Genomic DNA, 25911 nt, shown 5'->3' with positions numbered 1-25911 from the left:
GCTAGATTTTATCGACGATACATACCATTTTTTTCATCAAGTTTTAATTGATGGTTGCTTAAAACATTTCCATGTTAAAAAATGTAATGTTTCAGTTTTTAAAAAGTTAAAGGTTTTCAACAATTCCAAACAAACTTTTGACAAGTACACGTTTTAGACAGAAAGGATACAGGTTAAATAACGTACTGCATGATGAAATATGCCCACTTTATCGGCCTGTAACATAATATTCTAACATTAGCAACATAAGTAAGCTAAAATACACAATTTACACTAACATTTTGAAAAATACATAATAAATGATACGTCTTTTTTTCTGAATAAAAGTTTATCCTTTAAATAGATTTAAAAAGTCAAATTTCCCAGTCCATTTGGCATACTCAGGCAATTTCTGCACACCAAATCCTGTTAAAAGTCACTGTAAAATTATATAAACACACTTTAACCACACATTCCTGAGCCATTATACTGCTAATTTAGCAGTGGTTAGCAAGCAATAATAAACAATGACTAGCACACAATATTTAGAGTATCACTCTCAAAAGAATCTATCTTGTGGCCAAATAAAGTGTTTAAAAACTGTTACTTTACTGGCATGCTTTTTGGGAAGGCCTAACTTTTGACAGGATGCTACTCTAAAATGTCTCAATGTTTCTGAGAATACAGAAAACCTTCTAATTGTTTATGAATAAAAAGTGATTATCCCATTTAATAATGAAATGACAGAGTCAAAGGTATAGCAGCTCTCTGATGGTTACAATCAATACCTATACCTTTTTTTTTTGCTGGTCAATATAGAAACAGCATCATCTATCTCTGTAGAGCTCGTCTCAGGAGCCACTAATTTACTACTATTGGCCTCAATTTGTGTTGCCTCACTTTTGTGCTAGAAGGGATAAATTCAGACAACTAGCTTGCACAATTGCGGGAGTTCAGATGGAAACATTAGGCTTCCAACAAGGATGCGGGGCTAAAGGTTAAACATGGCGAAGGTCATCAGTGCCAGGAAGTAAAATAACGGCGTCTCCAAGCTTCCCCGCCTCAAACAACACATGGAAGATACACAGTGATGCCTGAGGGCACATGGTTAAAAGAGGCTGTTTGTTGTTCCTATCATAAAGCCTTACTCCAATCAACAGTGCCATGGTGAGAACATGTGCTGGTGAAATTACCAGGAAGAAAATAATGAGACCCGCGGGGTTGCTCCTTATCACCCCTTTGATCCGTTCATTCCCACCTGCCACCTTCCCTTTGTGAGTGTCACCTTCGCTCTATCATCTGCTCGACCTCACCTGTAAAGTGCTCACCAAGCTCTCACCTCATTGTTCTACATTTCTACGGACGGCAGAACTTTTGTTTTTTGCTTATAAACCGTGTATCTTTGTCTGCTTCATTCACCCCTTCACACCTTTTTTCCTAACTACTTGATTGTTATGGAGTCAAAGGTGTGAAAAATAGGATTAAAGTAACGTTCTCAGAGCAGATGTTGAAATTCGGTTCATAAATAATTCAATGCCATTTTAACTGGAATGGCTCGTATGAAATGAATACATTTTAGAATATTTACTGTTTTTAATTTTTTTTAAAGAATTTACCGTTATTTATTTTTGTTTTTGTCTTTTACATTTTTGGTTTAGTTTTAGGGGGGGTGATGGAAAGGTCCCTTTCAGTCCAAACGGATTGTAGGTTTATCACTGTCAATGGCAGCCAGTGAGTTAAGTAGTAGTTCAAAATGCATTTTAGCTAAGGCATTGTGACAAAGGTTTACAGCAATCGAGTTATTTTTTTCTTATGATTGTTTCTAATTAGCTCAGGGCCTTGTAATGTAAAATCCAATTTGCAGCTTCTCATCTTGAACAGGAGCACTGAGGGAGGAACCCACCCAACCTTTACCTTGCTGTACCGGATTATAATTATAAACAATTGCACCTCAAACATCCAATGTTCCTTGAGTCGCCAAGATTAATGCACTTTTTGTGTTAAATTTAGCTTTTAAAAACCCAACATGAACTGGTCTTGAGACATAAAATGAAAGGGGGGAAAAGATCTCGTCTGCTGCCTTGTGCACCGAAAATGACAATAAGTGGCGTTTTGAAGTGAGAGAAGAGCAGAGCATATATTATAGGGGTGACAAAGCCTCTTTTGTCAAAGTGGCCCTCTTAACTCTTTCCTTGGCTGTGAAGCAGAGTTCATAAGAAGGTCCTGGACTCCTTGTATTCCTTTTGCATAAGCCTGTGTCTTCCTGCTTGGCCTCTGACAATGGGAGAAGTGTTTGTCTCAGGACAAAACTAAAGCTGACTGACATGTATTTGTGTGTGTGAGCGCACCATGTTTGGTTTCTAGTGAGTAGTTTTTGGTGCCTGCCTCTCCACTCCTCCTATGCCTCCCCCGGGGAAGCAGGCAGGAGGTGGGAAGCAGAAGCGAAGCCATTGTGAAGGGGAAGCCACTGGCCTCTTCCTGTTATGAGAGGAAATGCATACAAATGTGCTTCCTGTAGGTTCGCCCCCCTCATCTCTCTCACCCAGCCACCGCTCCCTCTTGCTCTCCTCCCTCTGTCTCCCCTCTCGCCCATGTGGCGGTGAATCTGCCTCTTCTGTTTATCCTGGGCCACCTCGTCCCTCTCATGCCAGTGGAAATGTGACATGTCATTTTATGCAGAGAAAATCTCTGCTCATTTGACTGGGATACACACACATAATTGCCATTTCATAGACAAACATACGTACATGAATAAAGATAGCAGGAAGATCAAATGGTTTAACAGGAAACGGCACGTCCGCCACAATGTTCTGGGGTCCAATCCCACGTAGGTTCCGGCCTTCCAATGTGGAGTGTTTATGTTCTCCACGTGCCTTTGTGGGTTTTCTGCAAGGACTTTGTTTTCCTCCCCAAAATTTCCATACTTATGATTGTGTATGCATGGTAACTGGTCTCCATGTGCCCTGTGATTGGCTCGCAACCATTTCAGGAAGTACCCTGCGTAGTTGCTGGCTGGAATGGGCTTTAGCACCCTCATGACCCTTGTGAGGATAAGTGGCTTGGATAATGATTGAATGAATAGATGAATTCAATATCTAACCAAAGAAAAGGAACATGCCTAGACCAGAACCTGTATTAAAACTCCAAACCTTAGTTAAAGAAATTTGCAAAACATTTGTCATAGCTAAAACAATCGTGATGGAAGATTGAAACATGCACTGGAGAAAAAAAAGTAAGAACTTCTATCAAGTCAATTTCATTTCAATGTTCAACTTTTAATGGTTAAAAAAACATAATTGATTAAAACAACATTTTACCCTATCCGGGTTTTAGTTACTCATTACATATACTTTATCATAAGATGCTCCAAGCAGGTATTAAATCAAGACCCCTACACTGGCAGCGGAGCGTGCAGAAAACTAAGCAAAAAAAACCTGGCTAAATTGCCAGTGTGTTTTTTAAGTTCACACAATTTATCATTTCTAATTCCCTTTGCTTTGAAATGTAAGTATGACCCACAAACTAGGTCATGCATTTTCACAATATTAACTATAAATATGAATCCAAACGGAAAATAAATGAATGAAAATGAAATTCACACAATTTTCTGAGGAGAATGTGTGTTTGAGTGAGATATGTATATAAATTCTATACCATAACTACAATTATAGTTATATATATATATATATATATATATATATATATATATATATATATATATTATATATATTATATATATATTATATATATTATATATATATATATATATATATATATATATATATATATATATATATATATATATATATATATATATATATATATATAATATATATTATATATACTCAAATAAGTGAAGAAAATGAAGGTACATTTCAAACAGGACTGACAAATGTGATGGACTAAACAGGCCATGTGTTGATGTCTTTACAAGCCATTGGGCCAAAGCAAATTTAATGGTAGGGAGAGAAAAAGTCCAGATCCAGCCCTAATTAGTACATCCCACCTGATGTTCATGTGCAAGCACGAACAAATAGGATCATTTGCGTGGATGTATGCTATATAGCAGGTTGTGCTGTATGTGTCACATTGAGACGTGTGGGTGTGGTGTGAAATTCATCTAGGTGTTATTGTTTGGTCAGTTTTGGCTTTACGTAATCACGCTTGTTCGCCTTCTGGAGCGTGATGAAAGCCATTTAAGAATCAACTAAAAAGCACTGTGTATGTTAATGCATTATTGCAGTTGACAGCATTATATGTCCAGTCTATTTTGACTGGTTAGGCTTGCAGCGATTTTTTTCCTGTCAGCCCGTTGCAAACATGAGCATTTTTGTATGTGCCAAAGCATACATTGTAGGCTAGCAGTGAATGAGTTACGTGTGAGCCATCCTCGCATACAACCTCTGCTTTTGAACTTCCAAAATGTGTTTGAATTGAAGTCACATTTTTGTACACATACTTTCACTAATAGTGAACAGTTGGATACTATGAAGCTTCAGTCAGGCAAGTGAACCACTACTCCATCACGGGGCTCAAAATATGTATTTTTTTTTAAACATGTTTTGTTTTATCTTTGAACAACAAAGGGAGAGCAACACATATAGACAGACGATTTAGTAATAGTAACCAGGGTATTTTTATTTAGAACAACAAACAAACTTACATCTGATGGCAATTGATGCAGTTGGTCCTCCAATTCTGATCCAGCATGTGGATTGTCCCTCAATTATCATTGAATATGTTCTCTTCGAAGTCAACTCACTGAACACCGGGTGCCACATTTTAAAACACTGATGGCTCCGGTAAAGTTTGTGTCTGAGCGATAACGTAGCTCGAACGTCCGCTAGCTGTCTACAGTGTGTCATCCTTGTAAGGCAACACTCCAAGTGCTGGTCTCACATAGCTAGCTTCAACCCCATGTCCTACTGTTTATCTTTTATGTCGGACACCAAGCCCAACAAAGGTTTTCGGCATAATAATTCATCTTACTGTCCTTGTTTGTTTCACATTTAAATCTGATTTTGAAAATGTCAGCATGATATTTACGTCCCACGGGAGGCTTTTTATTTATTTCTGTGGTCGCTGAGTAAGAAATATAGGTACTACATTTACACGAAATGGACAAAGATTTTGGAAGGAATGTGGCATAAAAATGGAGCACTACATGCAAGGTTACCAACTCAATGTAGGGGGCGAAACAAGGAAAGAGTTGAGGTGAGGGTTGGGTTCAGTTTCCTTGGTGCATCCTGGGAGACGTGCTTGCATGTAATACAAAACTATCCATCAATATCCAGTCATTCCCATCTCCACTTTCAGCTTTCAAAGTGTGAAGGGCAGCGTGATCTTTTCTCTTGAAAGACTTCACTTGTAGTCTTTATTATTGCATTCAAATCATGATTCACTGAGAATTAGGAGGTTTCAATTCTGTAATTTTTGCCATTCGTCAAAGTGTCAGAAGAAAATAGACAAACATGCAGTAGATAATGCCAGCTGAGCACTGATCTGATGCAATGTTTCTCATTACTAAAAGAGCTGTGTCAGTGCACATCTCCAATGTAAATAATAATACAGCACCGCAGAAGGCAGTAAAAATCACACACAGCGTAATAGCTTGACTTCAATGCATTTTCTATATTTCAACTTGCTTCTCACCGCTGCAGGTTTGGTAAATGTATGCGTTTCTTTTTAAATAAAAAGTTGCGGACACTGAATACATCTGCGTCATGCAAAAATTCCTCAAAGAAACCGAGAAAAAAATCCCCATCAAAAAAAATCCTTTTGTGATTTTTGTGGGAGCGTCTTCTCAGTGTCAATATGAGTGGTTGCTATTTATATAAAAAGCTAGTTACTCGGGCAACACTAACTTTTTATATTCTTCTGACAGTCGTCATTGGTGCGTATTTCTTTTAATAGCGCACGAGAAGGTTTTTGAAAAAGGGACATTTTAATCTGTCATAAATCCCTCTGCGTACTTTGATGTGCAAACATTAACGGATCTTTTTGGCCGTTAGTTTTCCGAGACAGAGTATTCTCAGTTCCTTAAAATGCAACTTTTTCTTTTTCCTGGTCTGGTGGTTGGACTTTGTAAGTCGTGGGTAGTTCAAAATTCAACGGATTTCTCTTTTCCTTGAATGCACTTTCAATTTGAATGTTAAAAAGATTGCATATATTTTAATTCCCTTTTTGCTGAATGAATAGAGTGAGCTGTTTTTAATAATTAAAACGGTGGCCACAAAGCCGAAAATGTATATTTTCCTATAAAGGTTTGCCCTGTTTAATGAATATTCATTTGCTGGCAGTCCTCCCAGTTCGAATGGATTAGATGTCTACTAGTGTTAAACTCATTTAAATTAACAGCAGAAAAATGAAAAGACACATGATCAGATGTCTATTATCATGAATGGGTCAGAAGGAGTTAAGCATTTGTGAACAGAAACTTTTGCAATTCTCCCAAGGTTAATCATTGTTTTCCTCTATCCCAGGTGACATTTACAAAGCGAAAGTTTGGGTTAATGAAGAAAGCCTACGAGCTGAGTGTGCTGTGCGACTGTGAGATCGCCCTGATCATCTTCAACAGCACCAACAAGCTGTTCCAGTATGCCAGCACAGACATGGACAAGGTCCTGCTCAAATACACCGAGTACAATGAGCCCCACGAGAGCAGGACCAACTCGGACATTGTGGAGGTGAGTCGCAAGACGACACAAAAGCACGTGCATCCGGAAGCACTGAATCATACAGGGAAACAGAGCAGATGTTTGTGAATCATTACTTCTCTTTTTTTGTTCTTTATACTCATCACTGAGAGATAGAATTGAGGGTATAGTTAAATGTTTGGTAAATTTCCGAATTCAAAACATAAGCAAAAATACATACACTAGAGCAGATGTGTCAAACTCATCTTTGTAGGTACAGATTCTTTTGGCGAGAGTTTTTATTATTAATGGTTCTGGCTTTTTTTAGCATCTTTCTAACTTTTTTTTTATTTTTTTTATTTTAATTAAATTTTAATTTATTCCTATAGAAGGCATATTTCATTGAGGGCTACAATCATATTTGCAGTTTATCTTAGAGAATTTCTTGCAAATAATTAAAAAAATTGAGTAAACAGTCAATTTACTTTTTAGTGTTTCTTTTTTGTTTTACAATAAAAAAAACATGAAGGAAAAAAATAAATATAAAACTGTTTGTATATCTATTTATTTTAAATTGTTAAAAAAAATCGGAAATAGTACAAATGTTCTGATTCCTGTCGTCGTACTCTTTCATTTAGTACTACAGAAATGTATTGACCTTTTATTTCATCAACAAACATGAAGTTGATGCACTTTATTTACTTTCACGGGCCACATAAAATCATTAAATCATGTAGTGGGCCATATGGTCCCCTGGCCTTGAGTTTGACACCAGTTTAGTAAAGTATGGTTCATTATGTTACCATTTGATAAATGATCACAGGTGATTATCGTCAACCTCCTTTTTTGTTGACACACTTATTCTGACATTTACAATGAGCCATGGACAAACATGATTTCTCTTGTATCATCAATTATTAATACAAAATGAAATATTTACCCCATTGCGCCTTTCATGACAAAAAACACTTTTTTACACATCACATTGGCTAATAAATTATCAAACTAAAGTTCCAGTGTATTAGTAAAACTGTCTCATGGAAAGAGTACAGCCCTAACGTGACCATACTGTAATCGTTGATCTAGCTCGCAGAGTTGGACGCTGATCCAAAAGAGTGAACATATGTCGCAAGTGTGGCTGCTGACAATTCTAAACATCATTGTCAGCAGGCAAGCAGATAAAACTGCAAATGACGCCAGTACTTTACAAGATCCTTAAGCGCTCAACATCAAGCTGTTATGCAACGTTCGCACCGGAGTTCTGACCAACCGGGTGGGCAGAGTTGATCCCTTTCTCTTGTGCACACGCACACACATATATGTGCCGATCAAGTGCACTTGATGAATGCATCTCATTTTCTAACTGAACTGAGTTAAATGGCACATTAGCTTTTTGGCTGCCACGACCGTAATAAATGAAGCAGCTCTGCTTTCCAAAGGACTGTTTAGGACATTAACCACACATTGACTTCGCATGTTACCTCTTACAACACAGGAAAAGGATCGACAACCTTGCTACTGTTCAGACTGCTTAAATTTTAGATTGCTGCCAGCCTCTCCCAGTCGAAATGGAATGGCACTGAAACATGATCATGCCAGTCATCCAAGTTCAAATAGATTTGCAGTCTATCAATGAGTTTGGTATTAAATGCCATATAGTAGTTAATATAGTATTTAAATCAAACTCAGGACCCTGGGCCAGAGCCGACTCTCCATATATTGTTTTATGGCTGAAGAAAGTCAATCATTTGCATCATGTTTCACACAAATTGAAAAAAGAAGCATTTCTGTAGTTCTCAATGACAGATCCTAAACTGCCGACATCTTTTTATACCTTATCTATAACATTAAATACAAAACATTTAAAAAAAACACTTTTCGCTTCCCCATTTTAGCTCATTTTTTTCTTATTACAAAATGTATCATTAAAACAAATGTTAAAAAAGTGAATAAAATACATTCAAAATTAAAGTAAAGAAAAATAAAAACAGAATATGCACATTTTTTACATCTTTTTGAAAATAATTATAAGGAGGTAAATTCACAAGGGTCTCTTGTCTTTGACTATTACCCTGAATCACCTCGTTTCAATTTATTAGCATATGCTGCAAGTTTGAGCAATCCATCTCCTATTAGGACCCCAAAAATGATTTAAACAAATCAAATTCTAGCTCAACATTGTCTCGAAACTATTGATCAACTATCAAGATTCTTGTTGCTTCATTTTCTAATTCATTAGTTGTCAATTAGTTGATTAATCCTGCAAGCCCTAGTTGGCCCTTCGGAGAAAAAAAATCCAATGAGGCCCATGATAAAAATGAGTTTCATATCTCCGATATTAATATATTTGTTTGTTCAGTGAAAAATTATGTATACGCTCTCTGAATTTGTTGGCTCTCCACTGAAGAAGACTAGATGTACTGAAGCCCAATGAGATGTAATGAATGAATAGTCGAGGCCAACACGCCCCTATGGATCAGGTTGGCCAGGCTAATACAGGAGCCCACAGCATGGGACATGTTGTTATCTCTTCATATGGGTGTTACTGGGCTTGATGCCCAAACACGGGCAGACAGGTCTACTGGGAGTACTCACGCTACTCCAGATGGCAATCTGCCCCACACGAACAACCTTTTCAGTTTTCGCATTCGCATCAAATACCGTCTGCTTTGGAAGAGAATTGCCGTTTTCATGATCCCAATTACATCCTTTGAAAGACATTGATGTACTAGTTGGGAAGTAAACCTGCCCTTGTTAATATTGGCTGTGCTTCCGTTAAATGTGTGAGGATAGCTTATAATGTCATTAGAACGTTAGTATGTTTGTTAATCTGTTTCATTAGGTTCAGTATTGTTAGTGGTAATCTGACAATGTTGCTGTGTTGTCAATGTAAAAAAAAAGCTCAGCAGCTGTTGTTCACCTGTCGTCGTCCATGTCAACCATCGCGTTAGCAACTAGAAAAATCCGGATTCAGATTTTTGACTCCAATTTGATTTTTGCTAGAGATTTTTGGGGGACAATAACAAACCGATAAGACAAGACCTACATTTATAGTCAATTAAAATATAATGGAAAAATCCATGCTAACAGTGAATCGTTTTTTGTATCAAACTCAAAAGCCATAATACAACTCATTGTACAAGGGACATTTTAAAAAGCAGTCAAAAGATCAACAGGGAAAAGGAATTAAAAATGTTAGGGCTAACTGTTGGATGACTTTTTTGTCTAAAAATGACCCATGCTGCTACTTCCTCCAAAAATATACAAATATTATTGATTTTCTCTTATTAAGGAGATGTTATCCGACACAGCGAACATGTTTGCCTTGTAGTTTGGCGTTATCCTTTTAACCATCTGTTAAACTAAATAGGCCAGTAAATGCTACTTATTTTCATGCCCATGGTCATTTCCCACCATTACAATTATGACAAATATATTGTAAATAAATTGTAATTATTTACGCAGTATAACTGTTGTCATGCATGCATTGCACAAATTAGTGCATTTTAGTGTGTTCTTGTGTTGTCACATTTTTCAACAAGTGCTCGTGATGCGACCCCGAATCAGATTGCTCTCTGTAACCGTGTCTCCATTATTGAGCCGGCTAACATATAAACAGCCGTGTCAGGAAAGATGTTTGAGAGCCTAGTGGGGGCTGGGTAATGATAAAAGGTGCAGAATGTTACCAGATCAGGGACCCCCAGAGGTCTCCGCTCCAGATCGATGCTATGTGGCCTCACCGTACTAACAGGATTGGCCACAGGGCTGACACGGGCATGTTTAGCATGGACGCAAGCTGGGTGCAAGAAGACAGTGGGACGGAGGAGGGAGGTGGACATGGGTCGGGACCCGCCAGTTGCTACTGCTAAGCTTTGTCAAGGTTCATCAACGTGGGCGGGTTGCTGGGTTGGGGGAAGTGAAGCGTATTTCTGGTGGCTGACAAAGGACGTTAATCATAATATTAAAGGTGAGTTTTAGTTATGTCTGCTAAAATCTGGGTTTTCACATGCTGGAATCTGACTTTAAATACATCTCTCATTCTGATTTTGTAAACTATGTTTGCCTTCAGAAGTGTACAGAAAGGTTTCCTTCTCCCTCTGATGCTGCTGTGCCTGAAGGTGTAGTGGGAGGGAGGCGAGGCAGAGGTAGGGGAACAGAGCTCAGCGTGGGCGGCCAGCGTCGAGGCTCACTACATTAGCAATAAAACTCTGTGTAATTAGCATGTCTTTGCTTGATAATTAGCGTTGTTGAGAGAGTGCCACAGAGTGTGTTACATAGCCTCTGTAGCTACTGCATGTTTACAAGATGCTCCAGGGCTTTCTCATGTTTTTTTTTAACTTAATCTACTGAAAATGCTAAAACTCAACTCATAAGATAATTTTACCCTGGGTTGACATTACTGAACATGCAGGTCAAATATGCAAAGGATTCATAAAAATCGATGCACACTAAAGTTCACTCATTGGCTGACATCAATGCCGATAGAGGCCAAATCAATTTGGACTGAATGAACAAATATTCATTCGCTGCCCCAGTTCAAATGGATTGGAACTCCACTAGTCAGAAACTCATTTAAATTCACAGGAGAAACACAAAAGAGATTTAAAAAAAATCTAATTTCACCCAACTTTTCTAAATTGTAGAATCGCAGCACTGTTGAACTTTAGTGGTTCCTATGTAATTCATACTTAAAACCTTCCTCTTGGATTCCAACCCAACATTCCAACACTTTTGATCAAAACACATGCTTCCAATAGTAAACTGAAAGCAAGTCAGAGGCAGCTCTTCTATCATATGATGTCCATATCCTGGCAGTTCTGCAGTACTCTCCTGCATCTGGCTCCAGATAAAACAGACACATTTCCCAACCTCATGCTCAGCCGGGCCAGCTTCCTGGACATGTGACTGGTATTAGAAAAGAAAGTAGAAATTGTGAAAATACAAACACCTCGTCTTTTACTTCTCTTTTCATAAATGTAAATAGGGCGGCCCGTCGGTTGAGCGGTTAGCGCGTCGGCCTCACAGCAGGAGACCTGGGTTCAAATCCAGGTCAGTCCACCTGTGTGGAGTTTGCATGTTGCCCCTGGGCCTGTGTGGGTTTTCTGGGTACTCCGGTTTCCTCCCACATTCCAAAGACATGCATGTTATGACTGATTGGTCACTCTAAATTGCTCCTTGGTATGAGTTTAATTGTTTCTTTTGCAAATAATATATTTTCTACTAAAATAAAATAAGTTTAAATAAGTTTTGTTCTTGTTTTGTTTTTTAAAGAAAGTAATTATATATTATAAATATATAATTTTTTAAATGCTGGAACTAAATAAATAAAAGAATATTTACTATTAACTCTCATTGTTCATCATGGACGGTGCTAGACCTCCAAATCATTTTGAGTCATTTTTAATCTCCTCGAGTCAAATGGCAGCTAATGAGTTACGTAAATGAGTGCCCTATGAAGAGTTAAACTCGGAAATGCATATTGCTAACCTCAGGAAGAGCCCCGCTCTCATGACATTGGTGATAGCATCACATGGCATGGCACATGGCCTCTGCTGCTAAACCGACCTCTCCTCCCTCTTACCATACCTGCCAGAAGAAAGGCTGCTGGCCAATCCCATTCCATCAGATTAATCTAATCTGAAAGTTCAGCTCTCCTTGTAATCTTCAACAGCAGCAGGAGCAAGAGCATGCTTCTCTTAACTCACCCGCCCTGCCTCGTTTTTCTCCTGCACACCTTGGAGAATGCATTCCATGCAAAAGGGGGAAGGGGGAGGTGTGGGACAGAGGGATGGATGAGTGTGAGCAAAGGAGGAGGGAGGTAAAGAGGGATGGAGGGAGGAAGGCTGGTAATTATTTCCAAAGGTCATTCTGTTAATGACTACCCGCTCGGCTAATGAGATTCAGCAAAGCTCCCTGGCCATGTTTCACCCGGCGTATGTTTCACCGATGTGCCAAGATGTGTGCGAGGCACAGGTGTGTGCTCAGTCCAGTGCGGTAGCAATCAAATACAGCAGGCGATAAAGTAGCTGGAATGTGCTTCTACCAGACAATCAAAATGGGGACGACATAAGCCTAGATATATACGACAAAGTCATCCAAAACTCCAAAAATTACAGTTTACTCATTAACAACTAAACTAATTGATGAAACCTTTTTTTGTGTACATCCCATGGAAAGAATTTTGCATCCTTTCAAGAAAAAAAAAGGTTTTCTTAAGTGTAAGAGTTCAAAAAAATGTAAATGAAAGCCAGTATTTCCAGGAAGTGTTTATCTGACATCCGGGCAGAAATTCGTCAAAGCGGCCCTATTTTAGCCAATCAGGTGCAATTATCCCCAGATTACCACCCCCTTCTTCGTGACGTCATTAAAACTCATTATCACATGCATCTGTGCATGAGTCTAGTATTAATGTTGGAGATGGACAATATTACTGGTATATATAGTGATATGTCTCACAGGCACCATCTTGCTTTGTGATGTCACAGGTGAAGATCAGGTGCATGCGTGATTTCCGTTTGAAGCCAGCCACATCCATTGACAATGGATACTAGACACCTCATCTAATTGAACATGCCAGACTCAACTGAGTATTCTCAAGGTGTTTGTCAAAAAACGAACTAAAATGGAAACGCGCCTAAATTTTTGAAATGTAGCTTTTATGTTGCAAAAAAACATAGTAGAAATTCCACTTGTTTTAATACAACCGACGTCACTGTTCTTATCAGCCGTATCATTGTTTTGTTTAAACATTCATTCATCCACTTATCTTCGAGAGTTCTCCCTGAATTGGTCGCCAGCCAATCGCAAATTGCCACATTATTTTCTCCATTATCAGAGATATAAAAAAGTGCATTTTTATTCATTCGTTTTAAATTACACAGTGATCCCTGATGTTGAATGCCTCCTTCACTCATTGTGGCATGGAGAGTGATAGTTGTCTAATCCATTGTGACTAGGAGGGTTGGCAGTGGCCATTTACTGCCGGCCTCTCCCAAACAGATAAGTTAATAATTTCAGCATTTTGACAGGTTTCTTGCTATAACACTATCAACCTGTGATTTTGTTAAAAGAATCTCTGACAGAGTTAATCAAACATGATCTTCATCAATTTAAAAAATCAAAAAATGATTTCATTAGATTGTGCAGCTAAAGTGGATGGAGTGTTTTCAGCGACAGCAGGGTCCATTAGGAGCAATTCTATACCATATACAGTAAATGTGCATTAAGTCTCTCAAGCAAGTCAGTAACAGGACATGTGATCTCCCTCTCTGAAGTAACAGTGTGCTCATGTTCTGCCTCGCGCTTTCGAAAATATTTTCCAGCATGTGTGCCATTCTGTGTGCTTATTTGGTTTCTAAACACCGTGGAGAACATTAGCCTTAAGGAGTTGCCGTGTTGATCAGCTCACTGAATGACTTCTTCTCATGGCTCTCAAAGGCTGTGTAATCGTGCAAGCTTGAATGGCGACGCTAATTTATCCGGCGCGACTTTTACATTTGTCAGCCTCTAATGGAATAAATGGCGTCATATCAGTTCTATCTCCCCAGCTGTCCACAGTGACTTCGCGTAGACTTGTCAAGCTTTTAGGTGAAGGTACGATATTGAGCGGGGGCACCATGGCACTCAGAGTGCTTCAGGGTTAACTGGCAGCACAGATACACGGCTTGTTTTTCCTGCTGAGGTGGGGATTAAGGTCTGAAGCTGCTTTGACTGGCTAAGTAAATTAACATTATGACATTGGGGAGATTAAGAAATTAAGATTTCGCTTAAAGTATAGCTGATTGCCGCTTGACTGCAGGGTTGAATCCATATTTGGCTAAGAAAATTTTACACGAACAATAAATGTAGTACTTCATCACAATCATTTGCTTTTAAATATATTTGAATTTTAAATTTTCCAAGATGGACATGCATGGTAGGCTGATTGGACACTCTGAATTGCCACTAGGTATGAGTGTAAGCGTGAAGTCTTGTTTGTCTCCTTGTGCCCTGTGAGTGGCTGGCCACTATTACAGGGTGTCCCCGCCTCTGGCCCAAAGTCATCTGGAATAGGCTCCAGCACCCCCCGCGACCCTAGTGAGAAAAAAGTGGTTCAGAAAATGGGATGACTAATATTTTTAACTGATTTCATATTGTGGTCACTAACTGTTTGCCCACATTGTTTTTCTCCCTAAATATTATTTTACTCTGGATAATATTTTAATTCAATACCATTTAAAATGGTCCAGCCAGTATGTTGGAGTTATATACCGTAGTTTTAACAATTATTTTCCTATTTTTTTTACTTCCAGGCTGTTTTAAGGCGCCAATGATGAACGCATTTTTTCAAAAATATTGCTTTGCAATAGTTTTGCATTGCACAACAACAACAAAAATACATTTCGATGTGCAAAAAAATAGCTAACGGGAAACAAATTAAGGTCAGATTAATTAAACATAAGGGGCCCGGTGTACAAGTGGTGAGCATGTCGACCTCACAGTTCTCGGGTCCAGGGCTTGATCTCAGTTGGGTCCTCACTGTGTGGAGTTTGCATGTCCTCTCAAACTGCTTAGCCCCCAAGCTCAACTAGATTGCGCTTCCACCATTGATACACTAGTGTTTAACTTACCAATAATAGTACCTTGCCCCATAAGGACTTAAACCCCGGATGTCTTTTAATATGACTGGAACAAAATTTCTGCGCACATCCAACTTCATAGGTTTAACATGTTTTCATGGCTTGTATGTTAACAAAAGTAGCAGCTGTAAGTAAGCCGATGAGTTGTTGGAAAAGCAAACAAGCTACTGTATACGTGCAAAACCTCGTGTGATGTTACATGTGTCATGCAGCTGTGTTTCCTTCCCTTTTTCCTGTCTTAAACAGCTTTGTCCACATTGGGGTTCCACATTGGTGATATTTTTTTACTCGTTTAATCCTGTTCTTAAGACCAATTCAAAGAAGACGAATACCTTAAGTAACTTCTTTTTTGCGACATCATCAAAAGTCAACACAGCAACCGCTATTACTTACATTTCTCTGGATGTGACCTCTTTTTCTCCTAATAGAAGTCTTTATATAAAAGATGTTAAAAAAAGTGATTTAAAAATAGTGTTGATGTGGCTAAAAATAGTTAGTAGCTGGCGGTCTTTGCTGGGAGGACTTTCTCCCCCCCCCCCCCCTTTGAGTGTTAGTGTGTGGGGGGGGGTTGTTTTTCAAACAGAAGAGTGAGTAAGCAAGCAGAGCTCCATGCTATTCATTCAGTCCTCATCTCCCCCTTTTTCCCTCTGATCATCCAGCATGAATAATTGCTCTCATCAACCACATGCATGACACCATCGGCCCAAGACCCCGCGGTGCCTATAAACATTTGATCCCTTGAATAAAGACGGCTGTTATTTAATTCACTTGGCTCCCCCATCCTCCATGCTTAACCAAACAGTAGCTTCCTGTCTTGTTGTTTGTTAAAATTCATACATAATAGAGAAAAACATGTGCCCCTTTCACAACTAATGCTGAGAATGTCTTTGTCTATGTGTTCTAATGATGTTATTGAGAAAATGACCTATGACCTGCCTTCAAGCATTATCAAAGCTCTCTGAATAACAAACATCAAAGCCAACATTAACACATTGGCTGCCGTCGATGGCAAGAGCCGTCCAATCCATTTAAACTGGGAGGGATGGCAGTGAATGAACAAACGTCAACTAGTGATGAACACATTTGAGTTCACAACAGAAGAATGGAAATACCTTATTTTGATTGATTTTTTCATAAATAAATAAATGCAATAGATATTATTTTTATCAAACTATACTTATAAATTTTATTTTAAAATGATATATATATTTTCCGACCCGCTTACCCTCACAAGATTCTGTAGGGGTGCTGGAGCGTATCCCAGCCAGCTACGGGCCCATGGCAGGGGATTCCCTTACTCAATGGCCAGCCAATCACAGGGCACAAGGAGACAAACAACCATTCACGCTCAAACTCATACCTAGGGGCAATTTAGAGTGTTCAACCAGCCTACCATGCATGTTTTTGGAATGCGGGAGAAAAACAGGAGAAATCCCACTCAGGCCCAGGGAGAAAATGCAAACTCCATAATGTGAGGACCAACCTGGAATCGAACCCTCAAACCTAGAACTGTGAGGCTGACGCTCTAACCTCTCGCCGACTGTGCCGCCCCATTATCATTGTTTATCTCGGAAAATTTCATCAATAAAAAACTATATTTTAAGTAGTCCTCAATCTGTCATAGAGAACCAGAGAAATGCTGTTAATGTACCATTTTATTAGCAGGAAACACTAAGTTGGTACACATGATTGACTTTCGCAAGCTGGATCTGGTCCCACACCGTGAATTTGTGTTATAACATTAAATGTAGATCTGTTGTACTTCAAATAGAACACATGAACTGGACCTAATGAATGCACAGATGTAGATTTAGAGTTAAATTTAAAGGGAAGTTTAGTTTATGCTTGCTTTACACACTGTCTCTTTAATATATTTTAGAGGAAGCTCTAAACGGGAATGCAGGTAATGTACTTAATTTACGAGCTCAGCATTTTTGCCCCACACCAGACACCTAGCGTCCACAAAAGCAGAACGCCAGACGTCAAACTGTTTTGAATCTTTCTGCAGAGTGTATTTTAAGGTCAATATGTTGCAACGGAAGTCTGAGGTAGGCACACGACAACAAAAGTAACTTTTAAAAATAGAGCATTTGATATTTGCCAACATGTGGTGGTCCCTGTTGTGTAGAGAGTCAGGCTACTTCTGAGGCCACGTTGGCAAGGCTGCCAGGCTAGGCTTTTCCACTATAGAGCCCAAAACAATTCACGCCGGCTATTAAAGATGAAATGACGCCTTGTTCTTTGAAACTATTTGTGGAAAACTTGGAATCATGTTCTATTTTTAAAAGTGGCATTCCCTCCACCCGGCTCGAGAGCTTCCTCTAACGACCCCCCCTGCTCCGTGGCATAATTGCAGCTTTTGGGCAGGGTTTGGAAATCCAAGGTCACATTACAGAGGTCAAGCAGCTGGTCATTGTTACTCAAGGCCTCCCTCAGGCTCCCTCTTCCTGCTGTGGAGCCACGCGATAAGAGACCAAGTGACAAACGACGATAAGTCATGATTGGTGGGCAGCGCGGGGAAAAAAATGAAGACATGGGCGGTTGTTTTAAAGGACTTCTCATTTTTAAATTTCCATGTAGAATTCTTACATTTGGAGCTGTACTGTAAAAGAAGTACCCTAGAATAGAATCTATGCTATCCAACAGGAGGCAGACGTAATGAAAAAAAAAAGATTGACTTGGGGTGCAGACATAAGTGCCTTCTTTATCCACTTTCTCTGAGCTGGTATTGTCTCGTAATGTCTATCTGGGTAATTATACAGTGTGGTGACTTGTCTGAATGACCACTTTGTTCATAGAATTGGATGATGCTGTAGCAAAGCGTGTTGGATTGTGACATGTGCTTGGTGTGTGTCTCTTCCATATGGGATACACTGCACCATCTGGTATTGTGTTGCATACAGGATAGCCATGACCGCCTGTATGTGAGTGGGCTCTTGTCTATGGGGGCTTTTCCTGATGGTGATTTTAGCACGTGAACATCACACAGTGCCACGGTCTGTTAATGGTTGGAGCTTTGTTACGCGCAAAACTTGGTTCTTTGTTTCATGTTTCTTTATTAAATTAAGGCCTTGGCTATTGAAAGATGGCATAGTATCGGAATTATTTGCTGAAAAGTCATCCCTGGGTCTGCTCTAAACAGTAATTGAGAAATAATAAATAAAATAGCATTAATACCAAATAACAATTTTAAAAATTCCCCTTTTACATAAATTATAGGAAGAAATATTAAACATTCTTAAAAAGAAAATAATCAATAATAATGTTATTATTTTTATAAAACCAATTCATTTATAATAAAATAAATAAGAGAATTTTTTTCCCTTTTTTGTTTTTTATAACTCAAAATTTAAAACAAAAAGTAGAAGAAAAAAAGAAAAGAAGTCTGGTACAGTCAATGGCAGCCAATGAGATCACCAAGTTCTTCATAAAGGTTCAAATCATACAGAGAGTGGCAAAGACAGGAACAAGATTGGGTTTGAAAAAAGGAGGGGCGGGTATTCTTCCCAAACACTAACCGACAAAAAAATAATCATCTCACACGTGCACACCATTCAGCCATCATTCACCGACTTGCCCCTCGACATGGTCCTGGCATGTTCAAACCACGCTTCGTGGAACTGTGGCCTTCTTTGCCTTTGGTCTGCCATCTGTTTCTAATAAACTAAGCCAGCCTGATCCCTCTGATGTCCCTTTACCACCGACAAATCTGAAAAGCAGAGAGAATGATAGCGTAACAGTCCATGTGAGTGGCAAGCGAGACAAAAAGCAAGAGCGTTGCAGGAGACAACCAAATTCGGAAAAAGGGAGCACATCTCCAACATTTTGTATCCCAACAAAGAATGACCACCTGGCTTGTTTTGCATTGATGAAAAAGGCATAGTGACACGTCTTGTTGGTCCTCAAAATTGAGCTGGTTAACTCATTGGCTGACATTGATGTCTGCCAACTGAGGTTGTCATGATTAATTAACTAATAGACAACTAAACAATGATCAAATGACCCGACACATATTTTTATAGTTGAGTCATTATTTAGAGACTTTGGTGACCTAAAAACAATCTCTGAATCTACTTTAAGGCTCTTTAATCACAAATGTTCACAAAGTTTGGTCATATTTCGTTTTTATTGTGTTATTTACAGGCTGTAGGATAGACAAAAACAGATCTGCTCTAAAAATTGACTATATTCATATTGACCACACAATAACTTTAAAATATTACCATTTGCAAACGTTGTACAATAACAGTTTTAATACAATTTGTGCCTTTGACGGTCACCGTAAAAATAAAAAGCAACCTGGAACGACATAGTCATTGAAAAGGGTAATTGGAAAAAAAACCTGCATACTACAGGGGGCCCCTGTGGTGCACCCAAAGACACATTCCATCACCCTGAGAGGTGTGCATCCCTCACATAGCTTCTTGATTTCTTAAAAGTGTGAAACCATTTGCTTAAAACTGTGCACGCAATATTTAAATCTATTAAGATAGTGCAGCATTCATGTGGAGAATATCTATACATCTCAGTTAGCTTACCTAGACAAATTTAGAAAAGTACTGTTTGGGGAAAACGGTACTTTTACAGATAAAGACTTATCTAATGTCTGTTCAGTTTGGCAAAAACCTGGAATGAATAGAAACAAACAGTTTAGTGAGAGCTTGTTGCCCAAAGCTACTAGCTGGAAGACACTGTGATACATTGACTGGCCTGTCTGTCGCCAGTAACCATAAGCACAATATTGAACGTGCCGTACCCTTCAGCCACTGCCAAGATGACGGTCAGCAATAAAGAGCTTTCCAAACATAACCCAAGAGTTAACACGCACGTCTGTCAAAAATAAAGATGGACCCATCAAGCCAACAATGTTTTGACTGTGCTTATGTCGAGATGTGGTGGGAGTCCAGAAAATAAGGGGGACGGCCACACAGTCGGGCAAAGAGAGACAGACTGAGAAGCAGACTGGGACAGAGAAGACGGATCAGAGGGCTAGAGATGGTGCAAAGGGTGGCAGAATGCCGAACAGAAGGATCCTGCTATGGTGGGCATCAGCTGTCCTTTGCAAACCCCCTGAGGGGCAGATCAGAATTTACACCCAAATACTCTGTGTGGGTCATTGGAGTTATTACTCACACCACGAACTGTGTGAAAGAACTGTTACAAATTAAAACACATTTATTTGGCAGATGCTATGCCAACACTTTAGAAACAAAAGAAAGTGAATTGTTCCAAGGAAATTGTTCAATCCATTTTGAAGTAGGGACGTTCTGATCCAATTTTTTTAAATTCTGATCCGATTTTTTCGTGATATGTTTTTGTCTATGCCAATGCAATACTAATTTTTCCAATGTTAAATATAATGCAAAATATAATGCACCAATTTGCAAAAACAACTGTATTGAACAGGTTATAAAACATCATTAAATAGTAACTACTACTATATAAATCTTAAATAGTTAAAATTCTAAAGCTACAAAACAATTCAGGTTTTTAAAAGAAAGACAATAACTCTAACAAGACGCATTAAAAAAAAATCCAAAATGCTAACTTTGTCAGACAACTCGCCTGTAAATAACAATTTTTTTCAAGTGAATGCTGCTAATACCTTCTCGAGAAATGCTCTTTTTACAAATACTATTAAACAATGCTCTTTTACTATCTTTTTTTTTTTTTTAAGAAATGCCTCCACACAGTAGAATCAATGGCTTTGCAGGTTTAATTTACAGCATCCGAAAAGCACAACAGTGGTGAAAACATAGGTGAATACTAGATTGGATCCCATTTTGCGACCCAGTCCCCCTGGCCAAAAACAGGCATATTGAAGGAACACTGATGCCAATAATCGGATCGGGACAACACTTCTGAAGCAATGCTAAAGTGTGATTCTTCTGTGGAAGCTGTCCTAGCTGAAGGGTACTGATGAGACGGGTGTCTATGTATGTAGGCCACCGTGTCTATGCCGTCCCTGCTTGGCAGAGGCCCTGTGACAAGGCAAGTCATGAGGGAGCATCATGAAGAAGGAGTTTAATTAGGAGCAAGCCTCCAAAGGGGCCGCAGAAAGACATAAGAGCCAAGCAAGCAAAAACAGCTTTTCTCCTCCAATCCCAGGAATTAACGTTCTTTGCCTTCTTTCTCCCACTTGCCAACACGTCCTATATATAAATATATACAATGACGTTAGGCTGTGAAGTGTGAACGCAACTGGGCCTTCTATGGTGATGTGAGCACTCCGGCTGACTTGATTGGTGCTCGCGTCGTGTGTCAGCCATTGGCAACAGGTGTGAGGCCTGCAGACAGGTGGTCATAACTGGGATGAGTGGCATAGCGCCCCCGTTGCACTCCCTTAAAGTGCTGAGCCCTGCTGGAAAGCTAAGCCCGGGGGGAGGGCTGCATGCTTCCAAGTCATATAACACTTTGCGACCTATCAACACCCAACACGAGCGGTGCCCCGACCCGCTCGCATAACCACCCGCTCTTTAAGCCCTTTTGGGTCCCTCCTTTTCCCCAAGCTCTGCGATGATGTTTTTCCTAAAATGGACATGTCTAGTTGCTCTAGGGGTGACCGTTTCACAGGCTACATTGACTAGAATCGTTTGAACTCCTGTTTTGATGACAGCTGTTAACTCATTTACTGCCATTTACAGTGAAAGACATTTAAGTAATTTTAACTGGGATGGATGGCGTTGAATGATAATGTTTCAGTGCCATTGGGAGTGATAGATGTGTAATCTGTTTTAGCGGGAAGGTTGTCAACGATCGTTTCTAAATCAATAATTTTGTTTTACTGCAATAAAAACAACATTAATGAATTAACACTCAATAGTTTAAGCAAACTGGGCTTAAGTTAGTTTGAACTCAATGTTTTGAGTAAGATGGACTTCGGTTTAAGTGAATTTAAATTTACTCTTCTATTTTTTTTCTTGTCATGCGGGGTTCAAAGCTGGTCCTCCAAGGTGGTATCAGAATTCACTGATGACTGTGCTTAATAACCTGACTGCTGAGTTCAGTTTACTCAGAAATTTTAAGGTAAAGAGGAAAAATTTGATGATGCATGATAATTCAATTCATTTAGGTAAGTTCATCATAAATAAAATGTGAGTGAATATTTAAAATAATATAGAATTTGAGTTATCTCTACTTAAAATATTTAGTGTGTATTTTTACTGTTGTACATGATGAAATGCCAAATATTCTGCGTGTCAAATGTAAAAAAACAGTTAAACAATCATTTAATAGGAGAGCTGCTTTGCCAAATAGTGAACTTCATTAAAAATCAACAATTAAACAATTTCAAAGTGATCATCATGACAACCCCGGTTGCAATTTTTCCTGGATTGGTGGAAATTTATTCAGAAGTTTAGAAGCAAAGTTTTGGTTTGTTATGTGAACAGAAGGTCAGCAGTCCCACTCTTGTCAGTTCAATACATTGCACCGCCAGGACGAGAATGCAACTGCAACAAAGAGTGGTTAAAAAGAAAAAAATTCCATCTCGCCTTTGCCAAAAAAGACTGCATGATGAACCTCTGCAACCCCTTTGTTCTCCTGACTCACACACCTCACATGAAGCGAGAGCGGCTGTTTCACGGCTGCACCGTTAGAAGTCAGATCTCCTTGCGTTTGTTTGGTGTGATTTCCTGAAGACTGTCAGAGATGTGAGAGATGCTTTCAATTTTAGAATTCCAGATTTCCACTCTCTTGAGGGGGGGGGCAGCATGCAGGTGAGAATTTGGAGAGAGAAAAAAAGAGGAGAGCCGGCGAATTTTGACACGTTTATACAGTAGTTGCTCGCCACAAGACGTCTCAGGAATCAAACAGCGATCGCACACACAAAAGGAGCCCTCTAAGTTCACTAAAACCACACTCCAAATAGTCCTTTGTTGTGCTGACATGAGAGATGAGTGGATCGTTATTTGTTTTCTAAGCAGGCAGATCGTTCCCTGTCACCGCCGCCGCGGCTCATGATGGAGCAGCGAGCATCACTCGTATCTTCTCTGTGAGCGAGCGCCAACACAGACGAACAAATGAGAGGAAGAAGTTCACTGAGATTAACTTATCTCAGCATCTACCTTCCTCCTTTATACACCCACACTCGCAGCACCACACAATTCACCCCCTGGAACACACACGCATACACACACACTTAATCAGCATCAAATACTGGGTGTACTAAAGTAAATTTAATTACGTCTGTCTGATATGGAGCTAGAGATGAAAGAAAGGGAGCGCAGTGTGAAGCGGTGACTACACAGACAGAAGAAGGCCCGTGATATTCCTCCACTAGACTAATCTCTCTTTATTAAAGCCAGGGGGAGAAGAGATGGAGGGGGGACTGGTGGTGGTTAGGATACAGAAGAGGGGGTCTTTCTTTGATGAGATCTATAACTGTCAGCTACTGTACTTTTCTTCTTTTGTGGTCTTTGTCTCACTTTTACAACTGAGCATATGTACCACCGGTGGCACACTTACTTCGGTAAACACTCATACACACAATGGTGTATCTCATATCACAATTGGTAACATGGTTATAAACGATATAATAATAATCATAATAATAATAATAATAATTTTTAAAAAAGACTCATGAAAGGTCAACTAGAAGAGGCCCTGAGGTTTGAGGGTTCTAATGGGGGCAGGTGGCCATCAGGTGGTCAAAATGGAAACTGCTGCCTTAAGTAGTGCACGTCTCCACATGTACGTCTTCGTCAGAGACCCAAACCTTCATTCATTTGCCCACATTTTCATTTTTAATTTCTTTGATATGCATCTCGGGCTACTTTCCAATTATCTCTATTCAAAAACTTGAATATGTATAATTCCAATCATTTTCCAGGTTCAGATTTGGTCATTGTCTCACAAGATTCGACATGTTTTTGCGCACCACGGCAACAAATCCCCACATCTTATCATAGACTAAACCAAAGCTATCCAAAAATAATGATCAAATCAGTCATTTCTTTGGATGGCCTTTAAACCACGGTTTCCACATAATATCCCGTCTTCTGGGGTTTTGCGCAGCTTTTCAACTGTGCTGTGCCACTGTTTTGTTCACAGACGTTGAGAAAGAAAGGCCTAAATGGCTGTGACAGCCCTGATCCCGACGCAGACGACTCGGTTGGCCACAGCCCCGAGTCTGAGGACAAATACAGGAAAATAAACGAGGACATAGATCTGATGATCAGCAGACAGAGACTGTGTGTAAGTACCTTTTGCTGACCCTTCCTCACCTCTTTCTTTCCTTTCCCCTCCCCACTGTCTCACTTGGTCCTCGTCTCCACATTTCCATCACGTCTCCCCGCCATCCGTCCCTTCGACCCCCCTCTTGTGTTTGCTCGTGGGACCCGGCAGGCTTTGAGCAAGAAGGAGAACAAAGGTGGCGAGAGCCCGGAGCTTGAATCCACTCTCATCCTCACCCCGCGAACTGAGGAGAAATACAAACAGATTAACGAGGAGTTTGATCAAATGATTAAAAGTCATAAGATACCTGTAAGTACGGGCTTTTGACGTCACACGGGCGGGCTAACCAAATGCTGACTGGCCAGTTGGTGTTGTGCTAACCCCGCTAACCGCCATTGTTTGCCACCAGACTAAACACACAAAGTGATAGTGCGAGTACAACCGCAGATTACAATGTATACATGCATACACACAGTGGAAAAGATTACTGCCCTCCCATTTGGCGTATTGAGGAGAGGTCCTCTAATTTGACAGAACTGCGGCTGCAACCAGCAGCCATTTTTGCTCCGTAATTGCAGACTTGGCCCGTTTAAATGCATTCCCCACCGTGAACCTGTTTTTCAAGAGGGGAGCTGCAGTCTGCACGCATGATTGTAATATTTGTTAAGATGGCGCTCCCGAATTTGGCGTGCCAACTCAACTGCTGGATTGTAGTTTTCATTTTACAAAAAGAGTCCGTTGCCAGCAACCACGTTCATGAAAGTGGCTTTGTATAAGCAGACCCTTCCCTGCATTTATACAGAATCATATTGGAATAGTTACGCTGGCGGATAATTTGGAGGAGAACGGTAGTGTCTGACAAAACCTAAGAGGAGGGGAAATGTGGTTTTGGGTGACATGCGTTTTGGGCTTGGCGCTGCCGGGTTAGACTTTGGGGTGCGGCGCGGGGGAGCCTTCTGCACAAAACAAGTGGCAGTTCAGTGTGTGGTCAGTGAGGCTGCCAAGCCCCGGGCCTCTCTGAATTGCCGGGGACTGGTTAGGGGAGTTCGAACGAGGAGGATGAGTCAAAACAGGAAGGATAGCACTCGTTGAATTACTGTTTAGAGGCGTGTAAAACCTCGATCTAGTTTAAGAAAAGGGTGTCCACATTCCACATGGTTATTTTTTACAAATCAATTTTCCTTCAAAAAATGCGAAAAACTTTAGGTAACTCTTTTAGTAACATTGACGATGATAGACATCCAATTGTGTATGCTCTTTTCATTCTTGTACTGAGAATTCTTGAATTAGTTTGTTACTGCTAGATGTCCAATCTTTTTGTATTGCAATTATAATCCAACATTCACCTTGAAAGAAAAAAAAAATACTATTATTATTATCAATTTTTCCTGTTTGTACATTTAAAAAGATTTTTTCTAGTTAAGTTTTTAAAAGAGGAATTCAGTAATATTAAATTAAGAAGTGAACCGTTGCTATTAACGCAATCTATGCCATTGACAATGATG

The 25911-nt window shown here is 39.6% G+C and overlaps 1 protein-coding gene across 4 annotated transcripts in view; it reads left to right on the top strand.

Moving 5' to 3' along the window:
• mef2cb (myocyte enhancer factor 2cb) overlaps positions 1–25911 on the top strand; it is a 72941-nt gene that overhangs the window by 28704 nt on the left and 18326 nt on the right. For all 4 annotated transcript variants that reach the window (XM_077600550.1, XM_077600549.1, XM_077600548.1 and 1 more), the window contains exons 3-4: positions 6462–6665; positions 24284–24427. In XM_077600550.1, coding sequence (XP_077456676.1) covers positions 6462–6665; positions 24284–24427 — 348 coding nt within the window. The remainder of the gene's footprint in view (positions 1–6461; positions 6666–24283; positions 24428–25911) is intronic.

This window comes from Stigmatopora argus, chromosome 5 (genome assembly GCF_051989625.1).
Source record: "Stigmatopora argus isolate UIUO_Sarg chromosome 5, RoL_Sarg_1.0, whole genome shotgun sequence".
NCBI classification, from domain to species: Eukaryota; Metazoa; Chordata; class Actinopteri; order Syngnathiformes; family Syngnathidae; genus Stigmatopora; species Stigmatopora argus.
Note: the sequence above shows the minus strand (reverse complement) of the source record. Positions and strands in the feature narration are given on the sequence as shown.